A 13,443-nucleotide genomic window follows, 5' to 3' on the forward strand; every position below is an offset into this window, starting at 1 on the left:
GTTAAACCGACGGTCCGAGTCAAACCCAACATTAAATTGTTAACGAATTAAGTCAGTAAGAGCATGGCCACTGGGGATACTACTCATGTATTTTAGGCCCAAAAAATAAATAAAATATCTAAAATATGATCTATTAATCTGAGAAATCTTTACTCAAATAAGGAATTGAAGCACCCCATAAGCAACGATACGTGGCAGTTTTTGGTTCGTTGTAGAATAAACATAAAAGAAAAATATTTTACCACTTCTTTCTTTCTTCTTCCGCGATCTCTATCTTCTCTCTCGATGTAAACGGCGAATCAATCGCCGATTCATCTCAAAACCGTAATTAAAGTCTCTCTCTCGCCTTCTTCTTCTTCTTCTTCTTCCTCATCGCTTCCTCAAATCTCTAACCTCGAAAACATCTCCAGAGAATCACAGAGCGAGAGAGACAGAGAGCGATTGTTGTACTGAAGTCGGATTGTTGAAATTGACATGGATTTATGGTTGGATTTGGTGTGTAGCGTGCGATTAGGTTTTGAATCGAGAAAAAACTGGTAGTCATGAACAAATTACAGAGGGTTTTAGGGTTTTCTTACAATTACAGTTTTTTTTTTTAATTATTGTCCAATTTCATGACTGTTTGTTTGAAGAATCTGAAATCAGAACATGGACAGGTTCAAGTGGGTGGAGAACACCACTCTTGGTATGGGTTCTATTGATTTTATATCCATTTCTTCCGAGAGGTAAATTGATTGCTTCTTTAATTTGTCTTTCTTCATTCATCATTTAGGCATTGATCACACCTTGAACTTGTTGTATTGGTTCGTTATTGTTTTAAAGAATATATTTTTATACCAGCAACTTTGTGTTTGGTGTCGGGTTGCTAATTGGCAGTGGCACTTGGGGAAGATACAATCTACTTCTGATGATGTGTGTTTTGTTGTTCACTACCGACAAATTATCTCCTTTATGATTCACAACTTTCAGGTAAGTATTCTTTCCCGTATAGTCTTGTTAAACCTTTAAGTCTTTGCTTTGTGTTTTTGTGGCCTGTAGTTTCATGAATTAACATTGCAGGATGTACTAGGATGGTAGCATCATTCCATTAGATGATTCTTTTGGTTATGCTGCAAACTTTTCACACATGCTGGGATATGGTAGGCCTCAGATGAAAGAGCTTATGAGGCTTTATGTCACCATCCACAGGTTTCTTCTGGCTCTCTCTGTTTCTACATGTCTCAAAATTTAGCACTTACACTTTTAGATTGTTCTTGGCTTTGTAGATTTCTTAAGCTCTGTAAAAAATGGGATGCTTCGCATAAACACCTAAAGAAACTGGTGGGATTAGAAGAAAGCCAACAAGCATCGGTGAGGTTTTGAGGATGAGGAAGAGGTGCAGTTACTAGCATAGTAGTTTGTCTGCAAGTGTCATCATAATCCGGTGTTCTTCCCAATGTCAAGCATAAAAGATGAAATTTTTGGTCTGGTGATATTGCTCTGTTTTTGCTTTGGTTTGTTATGTATCAAGAGACCTGATTACTTTCCAAGAACTTGCCGGCGAAGTTACAAGTTCACAAGAACTTGGTAAGAGTTTTGGGTTGGTGTAATAGCAGAAACGTGTGAGCTTTGGTTACAGAGTGGACTTGGTTAAGTTCTTCATCGGCTATGTCATGTAGAAGAAGGTTAAGAGTGGTTTTAGGAGTTGTAGAAGATATTTGTTATCTATCAGATCAATGGTCTGAGATTACATTTGATCTCAGCACAAAAGTGAATGTCTCTGTTTTTTTTTTTTTTATGATTACTGCAAGTATTGAGAAAATGAGCACATATTTTGATAAATTATAAAATATATTAATGAAGGGCAAAACATAAAATTTAATAGTTTCCTTAATCTGTTTGCAAAAACCTTAAACGATAGTTAAACTAGAACGGAGGGAATAGTATAAAGAAGGAGTAATGTACTTTTTTCTATACTTCCTCGATGCGAGACAAAATATTAAACTGATGGTTTTCTGTTTTTTTTTTCTTGGTAAAAGATTTTCTTTTGTTCTATCACGATTTAAAAGTATTTATTCATCTAAATTTCTCTCTTTTTAAAAAATGATAAAGAATAAAAATTTATAACTATTGTTCAAAAATATATATTAAATATAATAAGAAATATAAATTATTGTTAGAATATTCATGAAACCAAAGTATATAACATATATATATATGATATATATTAAAATTCAGTCTATTATTAACCCACGGTTGGACCCGGTCGACCTGATGACCCGGTGATCTGGAAGGTTGTCTGGTTTGAATTCTGGGTCGGGTTTAAAAACATTGGAAAAAAACAAAACAAAAAACAAAAGGAAGAGTCTTTATATTATTGGGATTTGGATATGCATTAATATTTGCTTTAAATATGAGTAGATAGCTAATTATATGCAGCTATTAATTTGGGATTCTTTATTTGTTCCATTTAATTCTATAAATAAACTAGTTGACAAATTTATAGACAGCTTGTTAGATACATTTTCTAACGGTGCAACTGTTTTAAAACTCGCACATTATTGCGATGTCATATTGCGACAATATAAAAATCTAATTATACATATATGGTCGACAAACCTTTCGATGGGTTTATAGCTTCTAGTACTATTATTAAACTGCGTTACCTGCCATATCAAAAGTTAAGTTATGGCAGAATACTTTTGCAAATTCACTATTTTTGTAGTCGTTGATTTGCTGATGCATTGTATATTTAGTACATTTTGCTTGGTCAATCAATACTAACCACAATAGTTCAACTTGTTCCGATAGATTATTTGTTACATACTGTCGGTTACTTATTTATCGTGATACAATTATTTATGGTTTGTTTGTTTTAATTTCGTAATGGTCTAGATATATTTTAGTGCAGATTGAAGCGTGAACTCTACCAATATTTTTTCATAGCCTTAACTTCATGTCGATCGTAGTTATTACAACATGACACATAATTAGTAATGTGTAATTAACTGTAATACTTTAAAAATGGTGACTAGTTGATCAAGTCGGCCAGAAAATACCAAAAAGTCCTCAAAAGTCTGATGTGATCTCGTGCTTTAATCGGATTTTAAAACAAAGAATGTATAGACTGAAAAAAATATCCGCCGGTGAAAACATAACATACTACTCTTTTCAAATAAGCTTTCTCTTTTTTTTTTTTTCTAAACACTTTGTGTTGTTTTTTTGGTTCTTTTTGAATTGAGAAGTCGGCAAACATAAGGTATTGGTGATGGAGAACGAAATTGGAGGGCTGAGACACATGTTGACGACGGTCTTCCTTTCTGGCTTCGCCGGATTCATGGTAGTACCTGTCATTACCGACGTCACCGTTGCTGCCGTGTGCTCCGGTCCAGGCGACTCATGTTCTCTGGCCGTTTACCTCACTGGTTTCCAACAAGTGGTAAAAACCTTTACTTACACATTTATACTTCCATTAGTGTCTTCCAAATGTCTGGCTCTAAACTTGAAATTGAGAAATTATTACTCAGATGCATCGGCTTTGAATTTTTTTCCATCCTAAATATTTTTAAAGAATACATATTCTCTTTCATATTTGAAACTAAAGCTTTGACTGGTTTCTTAGGTGCTTATCATAGAGTATTTTTTCTTTATAAATTGAGCTTACTCTGCATTCTTCCATGTTTCACACATCATAGTTAAAAAAAAAATTGGTGTTTGACAAAAAAAAAAAAAAAAGTTAAAAAAAAAATTGGAATAAAAAAATCCAGCTGATAGAGAGTAAAATATGATTTTCGGGTGATACAAATTAGGAAGGGAAAACTTTTCCTTTAAAGTATTCAAGCAATTTTTATTTAACTACGATATATTCTTCTCTCTTTCAATAATTTTGTTTAGAAAATGTAACACCGTATTATTCAAATTAACATATCTTACAGAAAGAGACTACATGATTTCTTTTATTTTAACTGTTACATGCATGTTATAATCTTGATGACTTTTTTTGTGTGTGCTAATGATGAGAACTAATAAATGAAGGCAATAGGGATGGGGACGATGATAATGATGCCGGTAATTGGGAATCTATCAGACAGATATGGGATTAAAACAATCCTTACACTTCCTATGTGTCTCTCCATTATTCCTCCTGGTCCGTTTTCTTTTTCTTTTGTTGTCTCTCTTTTGTTTTTGTTTTTGTTACTTTTCATTCGTGGGAGTCACTGACTGACGCAAAGAAAACAACTCACTAACAATATTAACTCGATAAAACCAACATTAAAAGTGTATGATATGTGTACGTCAATGTAATATTCTTTAATTGGAAAGCAATACGTGGAAGTAAAGATGCTTTAACCCCACTTCACCATACGCGCATGTCCATGTATTGTCATTTTCCCCTCCACTAGTGTTCACCTCACAAATACCACTAGATTAAAGCCAAAACAAAAAACACAAATCGATCTATAGCGATTTTATCTAACGATTTTTAACTGAATTCAAAATGTTTTTTTCAATCTTAAAATTGAGAAAAAACTTTTTGAAGTTAATGGTTTTTTTTTTCTTTTAGACGACATTGGAAGTTAACGGTTTTGAATCGAAATTACAAACAAAGCTTAATCATCTTAAACAAGTTTTTTTTTTTGACAAAGAAGCATTTCATAAGACCTTAAAAGTTTAGGTTACAAAGCACAGCCCATTAAAAGCCTCTTTCGCCAATTTATCAGCTTGGCGATTCCTAGGCACAAAATTAAATGAAACAAAAGATAAATTTGAGGATAGTTCGAGGACATGTGAAGAATCCCGTGAAAGTTCCTTCGAATGGAGCTTCTGATTAAACAAGTATGTTTTGAATTTTACACATAAACAGTTCAGTGGATTTGCGTGATGTTCAATCCTCACGCTCATGAGTCACATAAGTTGCCAGACATGCTTTTTATTCCAACGGTCGCACAATTATCGATTAAAGCTTAAGCTAATAATTACCATTAAGGGCAACAAGTGATGTAACTTCGCATGTACAACCCTTTCTTTCTAAAACTTATTATATCTTGCCTACATAACAGATTTTATTTTCTCTAATTCTATCTCCCACTTTTATATATTTAACAAACTTATATTATCTTGCCTATGATCTTCCACAAGTGAGTCATAAATTAAAGACAAGAATGAATTCAACTATAAAAATGAATGTGATAGATTCGGAGTTCCAACATAATGCATACAAATAGTACATAATTCTTTTTTTTTTGATTTAATGTTAAATTATATTTAAAGAAAAATAACTGTTTTACCACAAGTGTGACAGTAGCTGAAAACAGATGTTTATAATAGGAAATAGATGAGACAATGAAGCCGACGAAGGTTAAATCCGAAGCGAAAGCAAAGGCTGGGAACGTGCAAGAAGCCAACGTTGGTAGCCCTCATCATAGCGATGGTCCCCCCATATGTCGGATCATGGTAAGCTGATCCTTTACTTACTTATCCACCCACCTGATGATGATGTCTGCAGAATGAGACGCCTCACCATGCTGCCGACCATTACGCTCACGCCAAACAGTATAAATTAAAGCACATCCTAGAAAACATACCAAATAAGAAAGCCATCTACCCGATCACCATGCTGATCGGAGATATAGGTCATGATCGTTGTCCAATCAGTTGTATAGCTAGTTTTGAGAAGACCTTCAGCGAGAGCAGCCCAAATGAGTGAGACATACTCACATGTAAAGAACAAATGATCACGCGTCTCCAAATGCCTATTTCAAAAGCCGCATAGTCCTGTTAAGGCTCTGTTCCAGTGTGCCATACGGGCACCAGTCGAGAGCCTATTCAGAACAGCCAACCACGCACAAAACGTGTATCGCGGTGTAGCACGAGTAAACCACACCCCCTTATGCCAAGCCATTGTACTTGATGTTGTTCTTATATGATTCCAAGTGTCTTTTGTGGAGAACTTTGGCCGAAATACATCATTCTTCCCCCACCAAACCACAACAAACTCCTTTGCACAACGGTGTTGCCATTGCATATGCAGAGCATTTTCTATGTTCGTTAATGGATCAGATCGATGTTGTCATCAACGACGACTAGCCCACGCTTCAGCCACTGAAATATGCCAACCAATACCTGTATCAATAACTCCACGAGCTCCTGCAACATCAACAAGTGCACCCAAATCAGACCACGGATCAAACCAGAATGACGTTTGCTCCCCATTCCCCACTTGAACTTTACATAAAGCTTTAACAACATCTCTATACTTTAGCAACTTACCCCATATCCAAGAATCCGAGTTGGTGTTTGTCTTGATGAACCAGAAAGAAGCATTCTTAAGCAGATTTGCGTTAACCCACTTGACCCATAACGAGTCACTGTGAGAAACTATTCTCCAGACCAACTTCAAACAGCTTACGTTATTTGCCTGAATCAAAGACCGTAAGCCAAGTCCCCCTTCTTGTTTCGGTTTGCAAAAATTGCTCCAAGATACATTTGCTTTGTGAGAGTTCATCGCAGAGCCCGACCACATAAATATAGAGCAAAACTTATCAATTTCTTTTATGCATTCTCGAGGAAGTCTAAAAGTTCCAAGCCAAAAATTACAGGTACTCCATAGGACCAAACTTGTGAGACTCTACCTGCCTGCAAAAGATAAATACCTTGCGGTCCAAGAACCAATACGATGACGCAGCTTCTCAAGTAACGAAAGCAGTCAGCTATAGAGAGCCGTTTGGTTACTAGGGGCAAACCAAAATAACGCACCGGTAGCTGCCCAATCGCAAAAAAGGAAGCGATTGGCGATTTGTTGATCCACAACAGAGGTAGCACCAGCTAAGTACAAAGTAGATTTTTCTAGACTGATCTTCAGGTCGGAGAGGCGTGTAAATGCAGATAAAAGATCAACAATGCCATTTATAGAACGAACCTTACCATCAGAGAGAACCATAAGGTCATCCGCAAAACTGAGATGTGTGAGACCGATGTTCTAACAACAGGGGTGATAACCAAACTGTCTCACTCCCGCAGCCTTGTCTAACATCTTAGAAAGCACATCCATGCACACAACAAACAGGTAGGGGGACAATGAACACTATTGTCGGATACCTCGTGAGCTACAAAAATAATCTGCAAGCTCTCCATTAACTTGCACTGAAAAGGAGGCTCTGGTGACACATAAAGAGATCCAATGTATAAAATGTGCTGGGAAGTTGAGAGCCATAAGAACTTTAGTGAGGAAAGGCCATTGCACTGAATTAAACGCTTCAGAGATATCGATTTTGATTGCACAGCGAGCCGAAATAGCTTCCCTATAATAGTCTTTAACCAACTCAGTCGCTAAAAGAACATTCTCAATTAAGAGCTGGTCTTGAACAAAAGCATATTAATTGGCAGAGATAAATTTAGGCAGCACCTGGTTGAGCCTATTTGCAATGATCTTCGATATCACTTTCTAGAATACGAAATTGGTCGGTAATCTTTCATTTCACTTGCTCCCAGCTTCTTTGGGATAAGAGTTAGGATGGTAGAGTTGATTCCTGTGGGTATATGTCCCTTAGAAAAGAAAGATTGAACTGCTAAAATGAATTCATGCCCAACTATCTCCCATGTGGCCTTGAAAAATTCTGCACTATACCCATCAGGATCTGGTGATTTATTATTCGGCATAGAGAACAGAACTATCTTGATCTTCTTGCGCCCTCATAATAACTTCCATCTGGACATAATTCTTTTTCAACCAAAGAGGTTTAATAATTCATCTAGCCTTAGGGTTAATAGATGACATAATTCTAGTCTATAATTTGCCAATTTTTATATACAAATGTCCAATGCATAACTACTAAATAAATAAATAAGTAAAAACTATTCTTTTGTTGTACTAATTACCCAAAGAAAACTGTATAAGTATACCATAGGATTTTTCGTCTTACTTTTTATAATACTGTCTCATACTATCAAAAGAAAATAATTCTAATATTTTATTTTGGCAGTAATTTTAGCGTTCAGAAGGGATACAAAATTCTTCTATGTGTTTTATATAAGCAAGATTCTGACCGCTATGGTATGCGAAGGAACTGTCGACTGCCTCGCTTATGCTTATGTGGTACATTTTAATAAATTATTAGTCGTTATAATAAAATATATAACATTTCTATCAGATTACTTTGCTTAACTAAATGAAATAATTCAGGCAGAAAATATTCACGGCAGTAGAAGAATATCAGCATTTGGTATTTTAGCTGGTATCAAAACAATCTCAGGACTTTTCGGAACATTAGTTGCTCGTTTTCTATCCATAGCTTTGGTTTTTCAGGTACTTTTATCATCATTCTATATAAATTAACTCATTAGAATTGTATGTTCTCAAGTGACATATATATATATTTTGGGAGTAATTAGGTTTCTGCTATATCATTTCTCGTTGGTCTGGTGTACATGAGAGTTTTCCTAAAGGAAAGGCTCAACGTTGAAGAAGATAATGATCATAATCATGGTACGCATGATCAAGATGTCGGAAGGTTAACAGAGCCGATTCTGAGCAACACACCCATTAAAACACGTGTCTTTCACAAGAAGTATTCTTCATTGAAAGATATGATCAGCTTGATGAAGACTAGGTAGGTATATTTTATACGCATTTGTACATATTTACTTACTTCATGCATGTAATCTTATAGTAAATGATGGATATGGGTTTTATTAATGCATGCAGCACCATATTCGTACAAGCATTGGTTGTTACATTCTTCAGCAGTTTCTCAGATAGTGGAATGGAGTCTGCTTTCTTGGTTTAGCTCATATATTATCTACGCTTTATTTTACATATATTCTTTATATTAATGAACTAATACGTAATATTCTTTTTTTTTTTAACTATGCAGTACTTTTTGAAAGCACGTTTTGGATTTGACAAGAAACAGTTTGCTGATCTCTTGTTGTTGGTTACTATCGTTGGATCTATCTCTCAAGTAAATAGATTACGAGTGATTATATTGTTTTTGCAATGATTACGAGTGATTATATGAACATAGTATTTATAATTAAATATTTTGTAATGCCTTTTCTACGTACGTTAATTAATTATATATTGCTTAATGTTTCTCAGCTCTTTGTACTACCAAGATTTGCATCTGCCATTGGAGAACGCAAGCTTTTATCAACAGGACTTTTTATGGAATTCATAAACGTAAGCATAATGTTTTTTCTTACATATGTTTCTATGATTGATACCTTAAATAATTAACTGATCTTGTTATATAAAAGTATTGACATGGTTCATATTGGCGTTTGGGATGCAGATGGCCATTGTCAGCATTTCTTGGGCACCATGGGTGAGTCAATCAAAACTAGGGACCTGATTCAAAGTTCCATATCAATTTGATTTGCTTTGGTTTTTGTTGTCGATTTCGCATGCAGGTTCCTTATTTAACCACTATCTTTGTACCTGGAGCCTTGTTTGTGATGCCGTCAGTAAGACATTTTTATTTAATTAGTCATTAACGCTCTAGACTGCTACTTAAATTTTGTGAGTAATCTTACATCGAAATGAAATAAGACCTTTGAGTAATATATAATGTACTAGGAATAATATTCCACATCAGAAATGAAATAAGACCTAGAGTAATATGTAATGTATTAGAATTGGCAATGAGAGTGGTCTATATAATAAATATGGACCCATACATGCATCGTCAAATTGGTTTTAAGTTCTAATTCTATAAAAATTAAATTAGTTTGAACATTTTGGGATGCAGGTTTGTGGTATTGCCTCAAGACAGGTCGGACCTGGCGAGCAGGTAAAAGCTAGCTAGTAAAGATTGAATACTGGTTTTTCTTGTATTAGCATTCGAACAAAAACAAAAGAACACAGACTCTTGTTTGAATTGCTGTAGGGAAAGGTGCAAGGATGCATATCTGGAGTGAGGTCGTTTGGCAAAGTCTGTGGGCCATTTGTATTCAGTCCATTGACAGGTTTGTAAGGCCGTAATTAGAAGACAAACTACTAGCTACTAATTTTCATTCATATCTTTTGACACATTTGAAATATTGGTTTCATGTATATAGCATTGTTTCTTTCGGAAAATGCACCGTTCTATTTCCCTGGATTCAGCCTTCTTTGCGTCTCCTTGTCCTCGGTACGTGTGGCTATCTCATCCATCAACAATAACTTTATTTGATTAATTATATATGTATTATGATCGACAAATATGTTTTGCATGCGCAGTTGGTCGGGTTCTTTCAAAGTCTATTGATTGAAGATGTTCCTATTCCACCATTGAGCAAAGCAATCAACAAGACCTCAGGGGACGAAGTGTGATTACAACAAATCATCAAGTATATAAGAAAAGAGTGTATATATAGCTTTGTAGTATGTGATAAAAATTTATATGTCGATATATTGAAAATATGATAACTTTGTGTGACACTTGTTTCTTCTAATAAACTAGTTCGAGTCCGGCTAATCTATATCACTAAAGATATGTGAATTCAAGTATTCAACACTGTTAGGCATATACTGCTATGTTATGAGATGGACTCAAGCGCCTAGTGAAAGGACGTGAAGTCTATTAAGTGAGATGGACCCATGGGTCGGGAATGGACATGGGCCCACTAAGCACGATAGCGGTTGGGGAGTTACAAGTGGTATCAGGGCCCTTACAGTTCTAGGTTTTGGGATTGCATGCTTGAGTTGATTATATGATTTAGTTAATTTTGTGTGGCATGAGGGTCCTCGAGCCTTCAATGAGATTCCACAGTAAGTTATATGTTTGTGTATGTGGTTTGAGCAGTGTGTCCTTAGCCATCTGTCTTTGGTAGTGCAGATGGTTAGAGGTGGAGCTGTTGTTGGTCGTGATCATAGACGCGATTGTTGTCGCGGTTGTATTTATGATAGGGGCAGAGGCCCAGTTGCTAGCGAGACTGTGGACCAGAGTGTAACAACTAAGAGCATCGACGAGTCGCAAGCGTTTCAGGAGGGAACAGTGGGTGTGGCCATTAGTGGTATAGATGAGGCGTAGGAGCCGGTGGGGGCGGTGCTGGTGCCGAGTTAGCCGGTGGAGCCGGTGGGGGCAGTGTTGGTGCCGGGTTGGCCAGTGGAGCCGGTGGGGGTCGTAGAAGATGTAACCCTTGGTCGATATGATCGCAATGCGGATTTTGTGACGCAGGTGTTGGAGCAGTTGTCAAAAACTATCTTGGTAAAGGCTCTGGTTGTGCGGCCAGTGGTGGCAGAGGTGCAACACCCAAGGGATGCTAGAGCAAGAACTCATTCCCAGTATGTTGGTATGCCGCGGGAGATGGGTAGGATCGGTACACGTTGTTCTCGGGTGGTACCGATCCTACAGTGGCTGATGCGTGGAGGATGAGGCTGGAACGCAATTTCCAGTCTCTTAGGTGTCCTGAGGAGTATCAGGTGGACAAAGGGGTTCATCACTTGGTAGATGACGCTCACGTGTGGTGGAGAACAGTGGCTGCCAAGAGGGTGCAGAGGGATCTGACTTAGGTTGATTTTGTGTAGGAATTCAACCGCAAGTATTTTCCTCGTGAGACACTAGACCGGATGGAGGTGCAGTTCATGCAGCCGACACAGCGGTGTTGGTCGGTTCGAGAGCTGGACATGGAGTTCAGTCGGCTTTTAGTGTATGGGGGTCGGGCAATGGAGTTGGAGGAGTCACAGGACCGAAGGTTTATGAGGTAGCTTTGGGACGACTTGCTGAGGGTGGAGTTACGCCTCAAGAGCGGAGCTGGTTGAGGTCACGGCTGAGATAGAGAAGGACATGAGAGGACATGTCGTAGCAGCCAGTCCAGCGGAGGAAGGCTTAGCTTCATGGTGATTCTAGCAAGGGCGGCAAGCCTGTGCAGGAAAACCAAGAAGAAGTGACAGGCTACTCAGAGAGCGAGTGATGCGGGATGCTATGGGTGCGGTAGCATGGAGGAAAAAGTGGTCAACTATCCGTAGAGGGTCGAGCAGCGGGCAATGACAGAGCAGCGGGGGATACCCGAGTGTGCTACCACTGCAGGGAGACAGGGAATATAAAGCTTCGTTGTCCCAAGTTGCAGTAGATGGCAGTATCAGCGGTGCATGCTGGAGGGCAGCCAGGAGTGCAGCTGGGTGTACAGCCGGTGGGATGGATCGAGCCTGATATATCATGGTTTTTAGGTGTTTTTAGCCATGATATAAGTCTTATTTATAGAGTCTTTTTGGTGTTTTTAGAGTCTTTTTGAGTATTTATAGGATTTAGCATGGATGGGAGCATAATGGAGCTAAATAGGAGGATTTGGAGGACATTCAAGCATTGAGGCTGAAGTTGCAAAGTTGGGAGACAAATTTAGATGTTGCATCGACCGATGCAGACACAGTGTCGATCGATGCTAGGCCACAAGAAGAAATTGGAAGTTTTCCCACAAGTTTTGAAGATTTACAAAGCTGTCCCAAAGTTTTCCATATTTGCATCATTAGTCCCTAGACGTTTTTAGGAATATAAATAGGATTTTTATGGTTATTGTTTAGACCTAAGCTTTATTTTTCCCTGTAACTTTTGAGAGCAAAACCCTGTGAGAGATTTAGAGAGCTTTTGGAGAGAAGAATCAAGACTCCTTCAGAGAAGATTCAAAATTCCTTTACTTCTTCTTTAATCTCTTTCTTAATGCAATTTATTCAGAAGATGTTTTGTGTTTCATTGATTATGTCTGAGTATATCTGTTTGTTAGGTTTAGGGTTTCTCATTAGGGATTTCATGTATTGTTAGATCTGTTAATTTAGGATTCATTATCTTTCTTGTTCTTCACCATAGGTTGTTTTTAATGCTAGATCTTTGATTAGTCATCTTGATTTAGATCTTAGGATTATTGATTGATATGAGAATATAATTGATTTTCCTGAATAAAACTTTTGGTGAGCAAAATTACTTTTTGCAAAGAGATTTGAATTAGTGATTTTGTGAACTTATCTAAACCTGATTTTCTTGCTGGTTTTTAACTTAAATTTTCCAAAGAGATTTGGATTTTCTGGTTTTAAACTTAGATAATATTTGCAGTGAGAACTGATTTATTTTATAATTGTGTTTAGAGTTCAAGAACGGTGCTTAATTGTTGAATCCTGCTTGTTTAATTAATTGATCTGATTTTCCATGATTTCCTGAGAATTTCCCTAGACCTAGCGTTTGTTCCTATTGATTAACAACTCTTTTATTTTCTGTTTAATCTTGCAATTTAATTACAATATTTCTGTTTAGCATAATTAAAAGAATAATAAGTCTATTGTGTGAATCTAGAGTTCTTGTGGATTCGATCCCTAGGTACTACAATTGATCTCTTAATTTGAGAGAGCAGCTCAGGGTTAAATTTGAGCATATCAGAGCCGACGCCACAAGTGTACTCGTGATGTGTCTGAATTTTATAGGTTTTAACCATAGTTTTTAGGTTTCTTTTGAATTTTTTATTGAGTCGAAGTGTGCTTTTAGAGTATTTTTTGTC

The 13,443-nt window shown here is 36.9% G+C and overlaps 1 protein-coding gene and 1 long non-coding RNA gene across 5 annotated transcripts; both read left to right on the plus strand.

Annotated features, from left to right (window-relative positions):
* Positions 208–1,769, plus strand: LOC104747496. Its single transcript, XR_761172.2, has 4 exons — positions 208–725; positions 877–969; positions 1,060–1,188; positions 1,266–1,769. It is a non-coding gene; the product is annotated as an uncharacterized LOC104747496 (long non-coding RNA).
* Positions 2,908–10,433, plus strand: LOC104747499 (multidrug resistance protein 2-like). Of its 4 annotated transcripts, none has more exons than XM_010469136.2 (14): positions 2,909–3,418; positions 4,015–4,126; positions 7,962–8,074; positions 8,162–8,284; positions 8,371–8,588; positions 8,684–8,759; positions 8,853–8,939; positions 9,077–9,157; positions 9,270–9,302; positions 9,388–9,441; positions 9,726–9,767; positions 9,864–9,942; positions 10,036–10,106; positions 10,196–10,433. In XM_010469136.2, exons 1-14 carry the CDS (start codon positions 3,248–3,250, stop codon positions 10,286–10,288), a joined length of 1,353 nt encoding a protein of 450 aa, XP_010467438.1. In that variant the 5' UTR covers positions 2,909–3,247; the 3' UTR covers positions 10,289–10,433. The 4 variants fall into 4 exon arrangements, with proteins under 4 accessions (XP_010467439.1, XP_010467440.1, XP_010467438.1 ...); XM_010469141.2 differs by lacking the exon at positions 2,909–3,418 and adding an exon at positions 5,308–5,433 and having other exon boundaries at positions 4,041–4,126; XM_010469137.2 differs by lacking the exon at positions 9,388–9,441 and having other exon boundaries at positions 2,908–3,418.

Source organism: Camelina sativa, chromosome 15 (assembly GCF_000633955.1).
Source record: "Camelina sativa cultivar DH55 chromosome 15, Cs, whole genome shotgun sequence".
NCBI lineage: Eukaryota > Viridiplantae > Streptophyta > Magnoliopsida > Brassicales > Brassicaceae > Camelina > Camelina sativa.